General features: G+C 47.7%; 6 protein-coding genes across 6 annotated transcripts; 3 read left to right on the top strand and 3 right to left on the bottom strand.

The window, feature by feature from the left end:
- Nucleotides 1-96: 96 nt before the first annotated feature.
- I303_103021 (uncharacterized protein) lies at nucleotides 97-1,467 on the top strand (the record flags this gene model as incomplete). The annotated part of the gene is made up of 1 exon (XM_018406367.1): nucleotides 97-1,467. One exon carries the CDS (start codon nucleotides 97-99, stop codon nucleotides 1,465-1,467), a length of 1,371 nt encoding a protein of 456 aa, XP_018264861.1.
- Nucleotides 1,468-2,815: 1,348 nt separating this feature from the next.
- Nucleotides 2,816-3,918, top strand: I303_103020 (uncharacterized protein; the record flags this gene model as incomplete). Its single annotated transcript, XM_018406366.1, has 2 exons — nucleotides 2,816-3,200; nucleotides 3,329-3,918. The coding sequence occupies 2 exons, from the start codon at nucleotides 2,816-2,818 to the stop codon at nucleotides 3,916-3,918; spliced, it is 975 nt and encodes a 324-aa protein (XP_018264860.1).
- A 658-nt stretch (nucleotides 3,919-4,576) lies between these two features.
- On the bottom strand, nucleotides 4,577-8,467 carry I303_103019 (uncharacterized protein; the record flags this gene model as incomplete). The annotated part of the gene is made up of 18 exons (XM_018406365.1): nucleotides 4,577-4,695; nucleotides 4,838-4,913; nucleotides 4,991-5,036; nucleotides 5,107-5,198; nucleotides 5,265-5,355; nucleotides 5,439-5,569; nucleotides 5,653-5,802; nucleotides 5,872-6,324; nucleotides 6,382-6,574; nucleotides 6,633-6,687; nucleotides 6,738-6,792; nucleotides 6,862-7,095; nucleotides 7,161-7,190; nucleotides 7,257-7,367; nucleotides 7,434-7,563; nucleotides 7,635-7,741; nucleotides 7,815-7,981; nucleotides 8,056-8,467. 18 exons carry the CDS (start codon nucleotides 8,465-8,467, stop codon nucleotides 4,577-4,579), a joined length of 2,652 nt encoding a protein of 883 aa, XP_018264859.1.
- A 450-nt stretch (nucleotides 8,468-8,917) lies between these two features.
- On the top strand, nucleotides 8,918-10,261 carry I303_103018 (uncharacterized protein; the record flags this gene model as incomplete). Its single annotated transcript, XM_018406363.2, has 8 exons — nucleotides 8,918-8,924; nucleotides 8,984-9,257; nucleotides 9,313-9,362; nucleotides 9,443-9,575; nucleotides 9,644-9,746; nucleotides 9,814-9,907; nucleotides 10,008-10,099; nucleotides 10,190-10,261. The coding sequence occupies 8 exons, from the start codon at nucleotides 8,918-8,920 to the stop codon at nucleotides 10,259-10,261; spliced, it is 825 nt and encodes a 274-aa protein (XP_018264857.2).
- Nucleotides 10,262-10,550: 289 nt separating this feature from the next.
- Nucleotides 10,551-12,645, bottom strand: I303_103017 (uncharacterized protein; the record flags this gene model as incomplete). Its single annotated transcript, XM_018406362.1, has 4 exons — nucleotides 10,551-11,302; nucleotides 11,440-11,605; nucleotides 11,766-12,046; nucleotides 12,186-12,645. The coding sequence occupies 4 exons, from the start codon at nucleotides 12,643-12,645 to the stop codon at nucleotides 10,551-10,553; spliced, it is 1,659 nt and encodes a 552-aa protein (XP_018264856.1).
- Nucleotides 12,646-13,280: 635 nt separating this feature from the next.
- I303_103016 (uncharacterized protein) lies at nucleotides 13,281-15,783 on the bottom strand (the record flags this gene model as incomplete). The annotated part of the gene is made up of 5 exons (XM_018406361.1): nucleotides 13,281-14,262; nucleotides 14,318-14,445; nucleotides 14,500-14,734; nucleotides 14,799-14,906; nucleotides 15,044-15,783. 5 exons carry the CDS (start codon nucleotides 15,781-15,783, stop codon nucleotides 13,281-13,283), a joined length of 2,193 nt encoding a protein of 730 aa, XP_018264855.1.
- Between the last annotated feature and the right edge of the window lie 1,013 nt (nucleotides 15,784-16,796).

Here is a 16,796-nt window from a genome sequence, read left to right as displayed (position 1 = left end):
AAACGGAACGAACACTCACTTCACCAATCAGTATAACATAAAACACCAAACCTGCTTGTTGCCAATAATATACAACCACATCGAAGCTTTCTGAAAATGGCAAACTTATCACCAATTTCCGAATCTCCTTCATCGACCCATTCCTTCGCCCCAATCGCGGCACCAACCCTTCCCACAATCTCAAACAAGAATACTACTACTACCAAGACCAAATCGAAACCCAGAAAAAGAGTCAACACTGCCGAGAAACGATCTCAGCACAACGCCATTGAACGCGCTAGGCGAGAAACGCTCAATGGCAAATTCTTGTCTCTAGCAAGACTCTTGCCTTCATTAGCCAATTCGCGAAGACCAAGCAAATCTGCTATTGTCAACGGCTCGATCTCGCACTTGACCCACCAACGAGATCAGCGATTGCTCGCTGCTAAACTGCTCAAAGACCTCTTGGGCGAACGAGATGAGCTTCTAAAGGAAGTCAACGACTGGCGAAAGCTGAATGGATTCACACCCAAGGACGCTGGCCACGAATACACCGATGAGATGGAACAGATCAACTCTGTACAGAACGAGTCTTTTGGTGATTTCTCCGCTATGGGCGGCGATAACGATGATCAAGACGACGAAGAATCACTCGAATCTCAGGATGCTGTCATGAACAACAATATGAACTTCAGCCAAGTTAACGGCTTGATCACTCCTCGATCGTCGACCGATATTGATGCTGCTTTCCAGCCTCAGATGTTCACCTTGCCCTCCGCGCCTGTCGGACAGACTCCTCCTGTCCAGCAGCACCCCGCTACTGCTACTGCAGGTGTAGGTATTAACTGGTCGACCGAATTCGCTTTTAACTTGAACCAGCAGATGAATGTCAGCAACTTCGGCAGCGGAGGCGACTCCTTGTCCATGTCTAGTTCTTCGCCACCCCAGAACATCGTCAGCCCAACATCCGAGACCGCCACTGTTCCTGCGATGTACCAGCACACCCCTTCGCCTGGCTCATCTCCCGAATCGATCTCCCAAGTCGCGGCAAACGTCAATGTCAACGTTGGGGCGAACGTCATGCCTGGCGGATGGAACGCTCAAAGCTTAGCTATGTTACAACAACATGCTATACAACACAACACTCTGATGCGTCAACATCAACATCAACATCAACATCAGCATCAGCAACAGCAACAGCAACAGCAGATCCCGACTCCTCCGCAAACTCAACAGGCTCCTGCTCCCGCTCCGTTGTTCAATCCTATTGTCGGCAACTCGTTTAATGCCATGTTCAACTCTTCCGCACCTGCAGGTCTAGCTGCCTCGCCCACTTCCGCTGAGGAGTTCTTCACTCAGAACATGCTTCATACCATGTTCCCACAACGGAACAACAATCCGACGGCGCAAGATCTGAACGCGGCGCTCAGAGCTGGTATGGGTATGGGAAGTTACTTGGTGAATAATTGGACACCTGCTCAAGCTTAAATCGGGCTTTCAAACAGACACGCGCTTCAAATCTTGTCAAAAATGATTTGCAAGCGAATCCGTGTTCTCGATAGTCGGTCATGAACTTCTCTCCTGGGTTTAGCTATTTGAAGTTGTATATATGCACATACTCACGTGTGCACACGTCAAATATCACCATCAATTTGTCATTTTAGTAGGCTCGTAGTATTCCCGTTTCTAATTGTATATGGGCGTGATGTGACGCATGGGTGTGTTCAAGGTTTTTATATATGGAAATGAATTGCGATACCATTCAGATAAAGAACATGTTCGCCTGGTTTATGACCAATTATGATCGACAGCCAAGACTTTGAACTGCAGGGATATGTGGGTGGGACTTTAACTTGTCCAGCTCTCATTGATGAACTGCCACTTGCCCTCCGCAAGCCCTTACATATTGATAACACCGGGGATCTCCGAGATGCATTCGAAGCACGGACCCTCGTTCCTCTCAGAATTCGAGTCCGGAGCTGAAAAACGCCACAAAGCAAACAAGTCATTATTCGTTCAGGGGTTTATGTGAGTTTCACGCGACTTACCTCATCAGAAGTGTAAACAATGCGGACTGTGCGAAGGCCAAATGTTACATCGGATGGAACAACAATGACCATGTTATGAAGTTTTAGACTATTTTGGTTGTTTCTTGTCTTGTTGATTCGTTGTTTTGTTTCATCAGATGGGTTGTACGTAGCATCACAGTCATGGAGGACAGCCTTGCTATGTGCAGCAGCGCAGGGTATACGGAATATATGAGTAAGGTGAAATCGAGAACATGAATAGGTCCGCTTTGACCTGCGCGATATGCGCTATGACCTCTTCGTCTCCTAGCTTGGGAGGGATCCTTTGTTGTGTGTTTCATCAATTAACCAGTAACCAATAATCAACGATATCACCGCTTTGACCCCCTCAATCCTTAGCTACCAGTTCACCTTCACCACTCATCGTCCAATCAACGTTGTCTTCCTTTTTAACACTTTGACCTTCATTTCTTCTTCACCTTCATTACATTCTTTATACTAACGCACTAACAAACAATATCATATTCTTCAATCATTCAATCAATCAGATCATCACGCTCATTTAACAGCACTCACAACGACAACATCTGCGGCACTTCGATCACATTCCGATTTTGCCCAACACATAAACGATCTAGACCGCCTTTCTTCGCTCTTCACTGTAGTAGATCTCACCCTTAGGCCATAGCTCTACCCGCACCCATACACATTCCTTCGAGACTCCACTACCAAGAGGAACTAGACCAGATTGTACAACTTACATCGGGTAGCTTAGACCGCACACGTTACTCACATCGACGACATCAACAATGGTCGGCATAACATCTCTCGTCAGCTTAATACTACCCCTCACCGCCTCCATCGCTTCCGCTTCTCACTTGCCCCCACCCCACAAGCGGGCAGGGCACCACGACAAAGCCAGAAAGAACTTTGAGCACATCCATTCTTCCGACAATGCTCCTGCCGTGGCCAACACGAATAACCAGACTATCGTGCCCCGAGGAACGAGTTATACTGGTACCGGAACATTCTATTACACTGGATTAGGAGCATGTGGACAATACTCCAAAGACAGCGATTTCATGGTGGCGCTCAACTCTGCTCAGTACGGCGGTGGATATCCCGGTCCCCAGTGTTTCAAGGGTATCACCATCCAGGCGAATGGAAAGACTGTCGGTGGTGTGACTATCATGGGTGAGTCTATTTGTTCTCCTTATGCATCATACCGACAATCAAAGCTCTGACCTCGCCTCGGAAATTCAACCAACCTATTATCAATGACGATGATGGTATACTGACTCATGTTACCAATTCTATTTCAGATGAATGCCCTACATGTGGTTATGGTTCTCTCGATCTCTCGCCCGGACTCTTCACCCAATTCGCAAGCGAGGACGCAGGGGTGATCTCCATTACATGGTGGTTCAACGACGACGCACCCGCCGAATCAACATCCGAAACACCCACTTCTACCTGGGTCGCACCCACTTCCACATACACTCCTCCCACTTCGACATGGGTCGAGCCTACATCCACCTATACACCACCTACGTCCACCTATACCCCGCCTGCAAGTTCATCTACCACCCAATGGTCCCAAGCTCCCACATCTACTTCTACTTCCCAAGCACCCTCTTCGTCAACTATAACTTCCTCTGCCGCTTCCGGTTCCGCCTCCGCCTCTGCATCGGGCTCGATAATCGCACACAACACTACGAACCCCTACGTCGTCGTCTCGTCAAACTCGACAGCAGCTACTACCGCCAAAGTATCAGCTGACGGATCAGAAGACACCTCCGCCGACTCGTCAAGCTCGGTCAGCGTCTTGGCAGGCGTAGGCAATATCGAGGGGCTGAATGGGCTCGTTGCTCAATACGGTCAGCTAGTCGTAGTGGCTGCTGAAGCCGCTTAGACCGCTTAAAGCTCCAAGCTCTTGAATTTTCTTTTCCCTTTGCCTTTTCCTTTGATGACGCCTGAACCAAGTTCAAACTTTGCGATATTACGTCTTAATGACTTATATTCCTTTATTCGACCAACAAACGACATATCGGATCCTATATTACTCTTCTCTTCCCTTCTCTACTCTTTTTGCTGTGCATAGATCTCATTTTCTAAAAGGGAGGGTTGATTGATCATTTGATTGGATTGGATTCGATCGGATCGAATAAATCAATAATAACCCAGGTGGTTCTGTATACCTTTTGACGCGTTTGATACCTGGACAATATCACTGTATATACCTGATTGCCTCTTAACGATTTCTGCTCTGCTCAAGAGATTTATTTGTTAGTCAATTCCATATAATGCCTTGTAACGTCATGAATGCAAGGTATGGGTAATGATGAGTGAACTCGCATCGGAGATAATTGCTGCATGAGAAAGTCAGTGCCAGTGCCCAGGGGGTCGAATGTGCTTGTATAGGAGAGATGCATGGTCAGTCATTAAGAGGTCATAGGTCGTAAGGCTAATTTGCGGTCCAAGTAATAAAAGCAAGATTACAGGGGGATGAACAATGACCATGGCGCACTTTCGTCCAGAGTTGAGAGCTTGAAAGCGAAGGGTCTGAGGCATCACATCAACGCAGACATCTTGATACTCTTTCTGACAGCACTACTGGAACCCTCGTTGAACTTGTAGACAGCTTTGAACTTCTTGGTAGGCGGTTCCGGAGGAAGGGCGGGTGAAACACCTATTACACATTCGAGGGGATATCAGCCGGGGTTCCATTGACCAGGACTAGGCGAATGAGAGAGTACAACGGAGACAGCTAATTGATTGCGACAATTGTAACGGGAGCGAAAAGATGAGGAAAGAGAGATGTGATAACTTACTCCCTTGATCGGACGATTCGGCACGCAGTAGAGGTACACTAGTCGATTTGGTCCTCCCGAAGAAATCGGTAGCTGGCTGTGAGAGTATTGTTAAAAGCGTACATCAGCCTCCTCTTGTTACCTCTTGCGCAATAAGGACGGATGACGACTTACAAGTTCAGCTTTATCAATGATCTTCTTGCCTAACCCTTCATTCCCTCTTCTCGACACGGGCTTCATCAGCTTCGGCGATGATAAGATTGTTCAATGCAGGAAAGAAGGAAACTCACTTCAACCCATATGCTTTGGCGAATCCATCAGTGCGCGTCGTTCCATCACCTTCGACTCCCGCGCCTTTACGCTTGGCGATCTCTGCGTCGATCTGATGAGTACCACTTTGTCAGCTTGCCTTTTTCACTCAGCCGCTTGATTGACGAGGTATACTTACAGCTTGAGCGACCAGCTGTCGAACGGCGAATCTAGATGCTGCGATATCGTCCGCTCGTTTACCGTCATAATGAACGAATACATCTATCGGTCTATCGTAGGTCGATATAATTCGTTAGCCTAATTTCACGGTCTTCTCGGTGATCAATGAAGACAAAATAGGAAGAATACCCACGGCTCCAATCTCATCATAGGTTGACCGTTCTCCCCCTTTTCCTGCCAGAAGCGAAGTCCGAGCAGGATCATCAGATCGACCAGACGATTGAGTACAGCCCTTTCGCCGGATTTCACAATGTTCGCATTCACCTGTCGAATCGTATTGTATCAGTTACAGCAAGCTTTTCATGCTCACTCGAGACGTAGGGGATGTGCCGATTGCAAGAACTCACGGGCTTGAGAGGCGGCGAGATGATACGCATTATCAAGGGAATAAATTCCGTCAACATCGTCGAAGTGGAGAACAGGCTCTGTATTATGGGTGGAACAAGGTTTTTGAGCGAAGTAGAGATTTCTTCATTCGCAATTCTAGCTTGATAAGCCTAATTTCATCTCATCTCATCAGCTGAGCCGGAATGATCAATCATTGAGTAGCGAAGAGGAAGACACACCTCATAATCTGCTTTTGGCCATTCAGTCGGTTTCGCATTATTAGCAGGAGCCGCTAGATGGTGATACCAAGCCGTGATTGCGTAGGGCATATAACCCATGAGATCCCATTCTTGCGATTCCGACACTTTGCTTGACAATCTATCATAGTATCCCAGCCAGTCATGCACTTTACAAAGATTGCCCAAAGACGCATCGAGGGGTTTCACATTGGGGTAATGCTCGAATAGACCTTGAACGATTTTATCGTATTCACCCGAAGCCTGAATAGTGAATGACAGTCGATCGACATATCGCCCATCATCGATTCCGATTGCCTTCCGCCTTTGTTTCGCAGCTAAAGGTATGAAGACCGTGTTCCAGACGTTTTGAAGCGTGGTACCGGAATCTTTCATCCCTACCGACGATGATCGAATAGCTTCGTCCGTTACCGAAGAAGACTTGGACTTGATGAACTGTTTTTGAAAGCGTCAGCTGCGACGCCTATCCGAAGCGTGGGCTCTTCTACTGACCTGAAGGGTGTTGAGGCATGACCTGACATCCCCACTTGTCACATCCACCAGTGTCGTGAGCACTCGCAGATCTGCAGAGAGCGTCTCTCGGTCGCAAATCTCTCTGAGCCGTTTAACCAGTATCTGTGGCTGAGGCTTCTTGAATCGGATCACTCGTGCGAAGGGTCGAAGAGGACGAAGCGTGGTCGCGTAGCTGCGAAAATTTAGCCTTATTAGCATTTTCTCCTTCCCCAGTCTGCTTTATCACTCACAGATCGTTACATATACATATTATCGGACGCCTAAGCGGTCTTGCTGGCGTATTACCTGTGTGAGACAGTCAGCACAAGGCTCAGGTCTGGTCGGAAAATGCTCACTCTTTTTCCGAGCAGGAACATCTTGGATAAGCTTCAGTAAACTCCTTACGAAGCTCTGCGACCATCGAATCACCGATTCAGTCACATTGCATAGTCTCTATACAAAAAAAGTAAGCTAACTCACCGCATCACCGCCTCCACTAGCTCCGTCAATCTCGTCTATGATCACACATGTAGGTTTACCATCACTCGCTAATCCCGACCCTGCATCAATGGCATTCTTGATCCTCGTGGACACAGTCGCAGCTGACCGGTCATCCGAAGCATTGATTTCAAGAGTTTTGTATCCCGCATGTCTGGCCACCACATGCGCTAAGGTTGTTTTACCATATCCCGGCGGACCCGATAGAAGCAGTATCTGTACCAAGTGTCGACTTGAGTCTACGCCCTGTGTCTGCAAAATAATGCTACGGTGCAACTCACTCTTTCTCGTGGTCTCCCTAGATAGTCAACCTGAACATCCACAATTAGCCACTGACCCGTGAGGTGACTATGCCACGCTCTTTTTTCAGAACTCACCACGAAGTTCTCATTCTCATTCTCCAGCTTCCTCTTCTTCCCCGGCTGCACTCTTTTGAAAACGCATTTGTCCCATTCTTTGAGCCAATTCATGACGTCCCGATGCACGCGCTAGATTGGATGTATCAGCCTTGCGCCTTGTCTACATCTAGACTCGCAGGAAATATGAAAGCTTACATCCTCTCCCAACAGATCTGTGAATTGTTTCGGCCTGTATTTGTCGACCCACATGACTGTACTGCGTTTGATCACTGTCATTCCAGTTCTTTCTGCTAGTCGTCTCTCTTCATCGTATTTCTGCTGAAGCCTGTATTCAATGTGTTAGCTAGGAATTTTCGCTCATCGACAGAGGATCTTTCGAATTGTACTGAAACCTACTTGATGGCTTCCTGCTGCGACTTCAACTCATCTACCTCGGCCAGCAATTTATGCAAAGGTACACTGAGCAAATCTCCGGCATTGACTTTGGCGTTCTTAGCATGAAGCTGGATCACCCATCCTTTCTGTAAGCTTATCTGATCTCTTTTCGAAGAGCAGAGTGATTCAATGCCAGCTTACCTGTATATTCGATGGTTTCGGTTTATTCCTCCTTTTGAAGGTGATCATTCTCCCTTGCATCGTCTCGGCTCGGAGTGAGGGTAAAGTGCAAGTGTTGAAATGTGACTGGAAGATCGGCAGGGGCATAAGATCATTTTCAGGCGGTGGAGTCAATGTTATACGAGACGCTGTATATAGTATCAGCATTGAGCTGCTTGCTACCATCCACTAATCCGGCAGGAAGGATTTAGACGGAACATACAAGAAGCGACAGGCTGTTCCTTGTCCAACCCCTCAAATATACCCGTAGATGAGAAGTCATGCTTCTGAGAGGCATTGTCCTCCACCACAAATGGGTTCGCCTGGGTTGAAGTCGACTCCTTGAGAGACTGAGTCTCCCTTTCCAGCTCCATCAAGGCTAATTCGTCTTCGTCAAAATCAGGTTCTTCTTCATAATCTGGCGGTGTCGGACTATCAAGAATCATTCTCTCCGGTCTCTTCGCGCCGCCAACTGATGTCGATGGCGGCATATCCATTCCGAGGGAATCATTATTTGAGGCATCTCTGGAAGTCTCGCTGAGTGTAGATTCGACTGATTGAGGCGGGGTTGGGAAATCAAAGTTGAATATGTCTGTAGGCTCGAACAGCGGTTTGATCGTGGCGGATTCCGACATCGTACTGTTTCGACCGTCGGTAAAGCAGATTAACACAGTCCAAGAGCAATTGACAAGCACGGTGAAAGTGTCCAAGGATGCAAGCAGGTCCAGAGGGGGAGGAGATTAGTCAGAGAATCACAAATGGATTTAATGATTTTGATCTTTGATCTTTGCTCACACAGGACGCGTTCGAGCCATTGCGAACTCAGGCACAGCATCGTACTGTAAGGTGAGACACGTGATTTACCAGTAACGGTGCACGGTTCTCCCTCCACTTTTATGGTCCACTCAACCTCACTCACAGCTGAATGTGCACAATATGCCAGTCCATAATTCTTGCTCCCCTCTATTGTTCCCTCAGGCAGAGATCTGCATCAAAGTTGATGCTCTAGGACTTGTGACTTAGTATACACAACCCTTCACTCTCTTTCTTTTGTGGACGAAAAACACCATTTATAGATCGTAGAAATGCCTCGTAAGTCGCCTTATCTGCTTGCTGTTGCCCGTTCATCAGATGCGCTGACGAGATCACAGCAAAAGGAAAACCAAGACATTCTTCTCCCATCAACAAACCATCAAGATCGACCAGGGTCGCTGGCAAGAAGCCTCGAGCAACTGACCCTCTGCCCAAGCCCAAGAGGAAGCAAGACGAGAGCGATGATGAGGGCGAGGAAAGTACCGACAGAAATGAAAAAGCGAATAAGAAGAGGAGGAAGGACCATGAAGGAAATAAGACCGCCTTAGAGGACGAAGAGGGAGAGGATGGCGAGGAAAGCGAAGCTGATACCTCAAGAGATACCCAGGAAGGGTTTGTTCGTCATCATGTGATGAATTAGGTCCACAGAGCTGACGATGTCTCAAAGGCTGCAGGAGATCTTCAAGGAGCTGTCAAGCAAATTCCAGAGCAAGACAAGTAGGTCAAATACCTCCGTCCATCCTCTCAGGTGCTCGCCCTGCGCCATGCTGGGCTGATGAGATCTGGACTGATTCCAGGCAGGAGGTCAAGTAATAAAGCCAAAGGAGAAAATAAGGATCTGAAGAAAGTGGACAAGGTGCACGATGATTTGCTCAATACTATGGGTATTGATGACCAGCCAGCTGCAGCAGGCCATGATAGACTCGAACAGTGAGCCAGCTGCTATGTCCCGGTCATTGGTTTCCAGCTGACAGAATCTTTGCTTGACACACTTCTAGTCCGCCGGAAGTAGCAGCCAATTTCCATGATCGATTGAATACTCTGATTGAGCAGGACGATGAAAGCGCTAGCAAACTGAGCGATTTGATCGCGCGTCGAACGGTCAGCTAGTCGACTCCTTCCGACATCTTCTCACAGATAGCTGACATCGGAATCGGGGTTGACCTAGACTCACTGGTATACCATTTACGATGCATACATCGACCTGAATGACAATTATCAGAAATCCATTATTACCGACCTGGACAAGGCTGTCACCCTATGTGAGCTACACGCCGTCTGGAATAGCGGTCCACCAAGACACCGGATGCCTTTACCATAGGGTCATGTCACACACTGATGAACGATGTACTTTCTATCCAGTTGAGAAACGCCCGAAGAACATCGAGAGTACGATCAAAGACTATACCAAATTACAAAGGGAGACGATGAAAGAGGATGAAGAGAAAATCAAGGTAAGATGGATTCACCGTTCTAGTCGATCCCCGATGATCAGCTGGAATTTGAGAAGGATTTTGCAGCCTGCCAGCTGACTTTCTTCCCAGTCGATGCTGGACGACAAGAACCTGGTGCATCAATGGCAAATATTCATGGCATCGATGCTCAAGCGACCTTAGAGACAGTCCACAACGCCCAGAACCGTTTGCCCTATTTCACTCGATGTCCACGACAGACTTCCGCTCCTGACCCGGCGAGCTGACATCCCTCTCTGTCCTCTCGTCTCGTTGGTCCGATTCACACATTCACGCTCGGCTGAGTTCCCATACTTCGTTCTCTATCAGATTATTTCCGTCAATTGTAGTTTGTATACCAGCCAAGTCCATCAAGTTGTAAGATATATACATCCCAAGGTGATCATGGTGATCGTCGTTGTCATCATTTTACTCTACATGTAATTCTCCTTTATTAAAATTCATACAGATCTGGTCGATCATGCCGTACCTGTACTCTAGGTATTTTTCGTTCTTCCTTCGCATGATCGCGTCCTTCCTGACCTCCATGTCCATGCCCATGTCCATGCCCATGTCCATGTCCATGATCATGCTCGTGCTCATCACCTTGTGCTTTGCCTTTATCCGTACTAACACTAACAGCGCCCATTTCCTCTTCTCCTCCGAACCTCACTCTCGCTCGTGCCTTCTTACTAGACTTCGCAGTCGTGCTCTTCGACTGCTCATCGGCTATCGGTCCAGTCGATCTTCCTATCCCTTCTTGAGGTTGAGATTGAGGGTGTATATGTGTATGTCCAACTCCAACTTTTTCACCTTCGATAATCGCATGTCCTTTTTCCACGCCTTCCACTTCTACTGACTTTCCTATACCTAAGCCTGTATTTAGTGAGGACGAAGCAGAAGCAGCAGTTGTTGCAGAGGTGGAAGTCCCAGCCAAGGCCGCTCCAATATCAGGTGGTCCCGTACTTCTTTCTCCTATACCTCCCTCTACCCCCAAATGGAGAGTCTCAATGGTGAACTTCTTTCTCTTTGACTTGAATCCCAGATTATTCTCGCCCGCTCCTCCGCCATTCTCTGCATTCTGCGATACCCCCAACAAAGTCGAGTATTTCAAGGTGGAAGGCAATAATGTGTGAGACGTAGGGTACGAATGGAGCGTTATTAGACCGTGCGTCGTTGGGAATTGCGGTGGGAGCGTTGGATCGTCTACAAACGCACACAATGCACACAATGAGTGAGCAAGTAAGAGCACGAACACAACAGCAGGATTGCGCTTCAGGGTGCACCGAAGTTGGTAGATCCGATTATAGAAAGACCGAGTCTGAGAAGAAGACCTGACTCACCTGCGAATCCCTTCAATTCGACACACGCATCGACACTCCAGCTCAACTTCCTGATGAAGCTCTCCTTATTTGGTCCAGCCAGCAAATGGGGTGGTATAGTGATCAACGCCGAAGTGGATTTCGTACGTATTATAGATCTTAGAGAATGTATGAATCGGTGGATTTGCTATTTCAATATAGTGTCTCGGTCAGCATGCTTTTCATTCTGATAGGCACTCTGTACTTGGGCAAGTGCAAGTGCAAGTGCAAGTGCAAGTGCAAATGCGAGTGCAGCGGGAAAGTTGGCGTCGAACCAGACTAGCAGAGATCGGGAGTGTTGGACTTACCTCAGAGGAAATATCATCCCCGTCCGACCAATCTAATCCACCTGACTCATGCACCGTGATTCGCCCAGCTCGTTTCGGATCGCTTTTCTGTACAGTCTCATAGATCCCTCTGATGGCTATATCGAATTTACTCGGCTTCCTTGACGATGACGAGGAGGAGGAGCCAGCTTCCGAACTTGAACTGTCGTCAAACGTGATGTAAGATTGTTGGCCTGTCTTATGTATCGTCGCCAGTACATCTTGCGGGATCGTATTCGTCAATGATAAGTTGGAGCCATTGCCTGTATTCAATCATCCCGAAGCAGGTCAGCTATCGGTATCACATATTACAATTATACCATATTTCCTCTCCATACGAAGTTCAGAAGATCCTATATTCACATGAGACACAGACCAACTTCATCGAAAAGTTTCACTCACCCCCTACAGTAGTTTTAAACCTTCCCATCTTCTCATACCTCCACGCAATCCTTTTAGCTTCCGTATTCATCGCATCGTCCCCATCCCCTTCTCCTTCAGTTTCCGAAGCACTAGCACCTCCCTCACCCATTCCATCGCCACTTCGCAGCTTATCAATCCACATACATCCATCTACAATCTCCCTCCCCACCTCTTGATCGCTACAGACCAAGCTTGACGATTGTCCGGAAATCAGAGCTTGGGCAATCCAATATCGCTCGACCAATCTAGCCCATGAAGACTGGGTATCAGGAGCCAAGACGCATAAGATCGATCCAAGGGGGAGACCACCGCCTAAGAGGTCATCCAAGGATGGAAGGCCTGTCGGGAGGAGATGCAGGGATGAAACGGATGGTGAGGGGTGGGTACCCCCCGGAGGAGGGATAGAGGTTGATGCGACTCGGCGAGTGAAAGATGGCATTCTAAAGCTCAGGGAGTCGCCAGTTGGCAAAAGCAACCAGATGATGAAGACGGGTCCAGTCGATTTGATCCGATCCTGACTTATTCTGATATGGTGTTCGAACAAGTGACAGCAAGAACGAAGTCTAAATTCGCTGAAATTTCAGAAAGGTGGAGGTTGTTTCACGATATGACGAGTTCCGCCAGTGAGTCAATTAGAGTTCAAGTTTTGGGATCACCTTGGTTCGACAGCATAATGGTGACTCTAGCCTGACAACCACTTCAAACTTCCACGCCAAGGAGATCATCATGATGCATGTAGATCCGAGACGAGTATGACATCAAGTATCTTATTTACTGTTCTCCGATTTACTCCTGCTCTTTTGCATGTTGTATATGTATATGAGATCGTCAAGCGTATAGCGTATAGCGTAAAACGTAGCGTCAAAAGAAATAGAATGAAAACCAAAGAAAGGAAGACACGGTAATATATACAAATGGGTGGGTTCTCCTTCTTCCCGACAGCCCAAACAACACAACAAATACAGTCAATATCATGCGATCCTCCATGGATTCAATCAATTAGTTGCCCAAAGTCCGTTCCCATGATTTCACACGACTGTCCACCCTTTTTGGAATTAAAAAGAAAATGCCTGATCACCGACTCGAATTACTTTTCCTCCTCCAATCATCCCAATCCCCATCACCGGTATCATCAACTTCGCCTTCCGTCGTCGAGGTACCACTACCTCCTTCCAATTCTGCCACTTCAGACGATTCTTCGTGGAGGAACTGATCAACCTCGTCCATTCCATCTCCCGCTCCGGCTCCCTTGTTGTTTTTCGATTCCAACATTGATCTCGATCTGGACGATACAGGATATTCGTCCGATATGGGCGAAGAGGCCGAATCATAGGGGGGTGGTGGTTGTCTATCTCTGTCTCTATCTCTCCTTGTTCTCCGCAGGGGGAGTTGAGAAGCTTCAGAAGCTGTACGGGGTCTCCGTCGAGTATTGTCCGGTTGGAACAACGCAGGAACAAAGTACAGCAACCCCGTTCTTCTCCGTCCTCCTCCTCCACCTCTTCTTCGCCCGCTATGAGCATCGTCATGATTCCCATATAACAGCGTTGCCGGCGCAGCGAGTATCAAATTACCGGCGCGCTTGAATACGTTCGTGATATCGTGTGGGAGATTCAGCTGATTCAGCTCGAACGCGCTTTGCGGCGACATCGGATTACTCGATGAGGAAGTCGGCGTGCTACTTCCCGATCTGTGTCCTGAACCAGAAGCAGCCGTGGTAGTAGTGGTGGTAGGTAGGATTGACAAGAGTTGAAATTGTTGACCGTTCCCACCTTTCCTCTTCAACCATATCAAACGTATCACACCCAGAACCAAAACGACCGATCCAACCCACATGAGCTTCTTGCCCCAAGCGCCTAAGAAGGTGATGAATCCTGCGTCGTCGGCATGCCATGACGAGCCGTAGAAATGCGAGAAGAAGGAATGAGGGACCGTGGAGATGGGTGCGTTTTTCCCATAGAGTGATTTGGGCAATATTCGTACTTCCGCTCGAGGATGAGTTTCGGTTAATGGATGGGCAGAGGAGTACAAGGCGTATTGAGCGGATAGGAACATGGGTCTATCCGGGAAGATCAGTCATGTCACGATTTTTGTCAGCAATTTGCGAGACTTACCCAGTGGAGAACATGACTGTTGGGTAATTAGTGAAGTATTGATGGTTGAACGTAGATAGTCCGTGAACGGTATCATCCATGAAAGCCGAACCCTTCGATGAGAATATCAAGTCATTTGACACTCCGACCTGCACCAGACGGACATAAGCTTGGCTCGATCATCGAGAAGAAGACCAACTTACAGGTTTGGTTATCGGTAAGATGACCTCCCAATCACCCTGTAAGAGAGGGTCAAGACGCCTTCTGCATCCGATATCCAGATCCATGTACACTCCGCCGAAATGATGGAGTATAAAATACCTGATCGAGTCTGCCCTTTGGATAGGGTACTCATAGGAGTCGAACATATGTAAATGGGCTGGATAGTGTTTGGCGATGAATTCTCGTGAAACATCATCCGTCCACAGCATGTATTCGCTATTCCCACGCATCAGCTCTAAACTCTTTTCTCCGGCCTATAGTAAACGAAGTCAGAACTCACTAGTCTGGCATACCCTCTCTACATTCTTTCCATGCTTTCCTCCATTTCTCAGGCAACACGTCGGACTTCCAAGTCTGATGAATCAATCGAGGAATAGTCTCTCCGGGTCTATGCAGACAGACCATTTTCAGGTCAGCTCAATCTTTTCGAGATCAATGGGTGTTACAGGACCTTTCCTGTCTATCCATGAATCTCCCTCGTGGTCCTCACTCCCGAAAGAAACCCTGAAGCAGGGAAGGACATACCGATTTGTGACATTGAATAATCTGTCCCAGGACTGTGTATTTTCCACTTTCCCATTCCAATCTTTCTGCATCCAATATCCTCCTGATCCCTTTCCATCGATTCCCCATATATCATCTCCACTCGCACTAGCATCTTCACCATCGCTCTCATCCACCTGAGCATGAGCATTCGCAGACGACGTAGAAATAACGCTAGGCGATTCTAACGAATCATCGTATGTCGGCGATTCGTCCGATTCTTCAGCTGCATCTAATTCCTCCATCTCCTCCTCCAATTCTTTCCACGACTCCGGTAACGTCTCTGTGCCCAGCACACCTGAGGCCTCTAGAGGCTCTGACGTCTCCGCCAGATCATCCGTCACGTCTCTCCATTCCTTCCTAGGTATCGGTGTAGGACTACGTCGGCGTTGTCTCTTGACAGCACTGCCAGCTTCGCTGTGGGCCAAAGCCAAGCTCTCGTTGTATTCTAGCGGATCTTTCAGGGGGTTTATAGTATCTGACGGTCTCCACGATACTTCCGATTCCGTCAGATAAGCCCAATTCGGTATTCCAAGGTAATAAGACACGCTCGATAGCACTATCACCGTGCCCACCAAGAACAACGATAAGATCACCAAGAGCGTTATGACTATTTTACGCGTTTTACTCGATGTTTTCTTCGGGCTGGTCGAACTGGATCGGTCATGCCGATGAGATTGGTGAGACGAGCTGGAATTGGGTATACGGGTGTAAGAAGACATCGTTCGAGATCGAAATGGTCTAGGTGTAGGGGGTGAATGGATTTGGACACTCGCGTAAGGCGTATTACCGCCTCGGGTGGATATGGACAATGAGACTCTCCGACGTGGATTTCGAGGGGAATAGTACGTCGATGAGGAAGTCGAAGCCGAAGTAGAAGAGGCAGTTGTCGTAGGTGGTGAGGGATTAGAGGAAGATGGAAGAGAAAGGGAATTTATGATTGGTATACTTTGTATTGTTGGTTGATCTGAATCATTGAAATACCTTGAAGTGGGCGAAGACGGACCAGGGCCAGCTAATGATACGGAGGTTGTACGTGATCTATAAGTCGAATCGAGATCCTTTCTGCCTTTTGAGCGTGAGTTTGAGGCTGAGTCTGAGGTTGAGGTTGATGGTACACTTGGCAGGGAACTAGTGATGAACGGTGCGTCGGATATCGAAGATCGCTTGGCGGATATCGAAGGTATCTTTTTGCAGGATGATGAGGAGCTGCTCTGGTGTTGATGGGAATATACAGTTGATGACGATGATGGATCGTTGTGGTGGATATAATTATCCATCTAGATTAAAGGGGTATCTATCGATTTGAGTTGTGAATTGTGGGTTGAAAGCGATAATGAAAGGTCTATTCTGAGATATGGATATCTGAATTGTGGTAGTTTGACGTTATGGTGAAAAGGTAAATTCAGGCCGAGTACCGAGGTGGGGTGCGAGCGCGAGCTTTGACTAAATGGTATCAAATAAACCGTAAACGTAAGAGTTATCTTCGGGCACCGTGCATCGCTTTGGTAATTGAGTAGTACGGAGATCTGCTCTTCGCTATATGCCGGTAAAAGGAGAGAGAGAGAGCATGAAAACATAACAAAAGAAAAAGGCCCGCCTATCCGCATACCATCGTAAATTAGTTAAGGGGAAAATCCAAAGGAACCCGTTTCAATTTCAGGTTCAGATTCAAATCAACTTCAAGCACGTTCAAACCATGTGCACCACGCCTTTTCGACACACTACCACTTCT

The sequence above is a fragment of the Kwoniella dejecticola genome, chromosome 3 (genome assembly GCF_000512565.2).
Source record: "Kwoniella dejecticola CBS 10117 chromosome 3, complete sequence".
Lineage (NCBI taxonomy): Eukaryota > Fungi > Basidiomycota > Tremellomycetes > Tremellales > Cryptococcaceae > Kwoniella > Kwoniella dejecticola.
The sequence above is the reverse complement of the archived record's forward strand: the minus strand, read 5'-3'. Positions and strand labels throughout refer to the sequence as shown.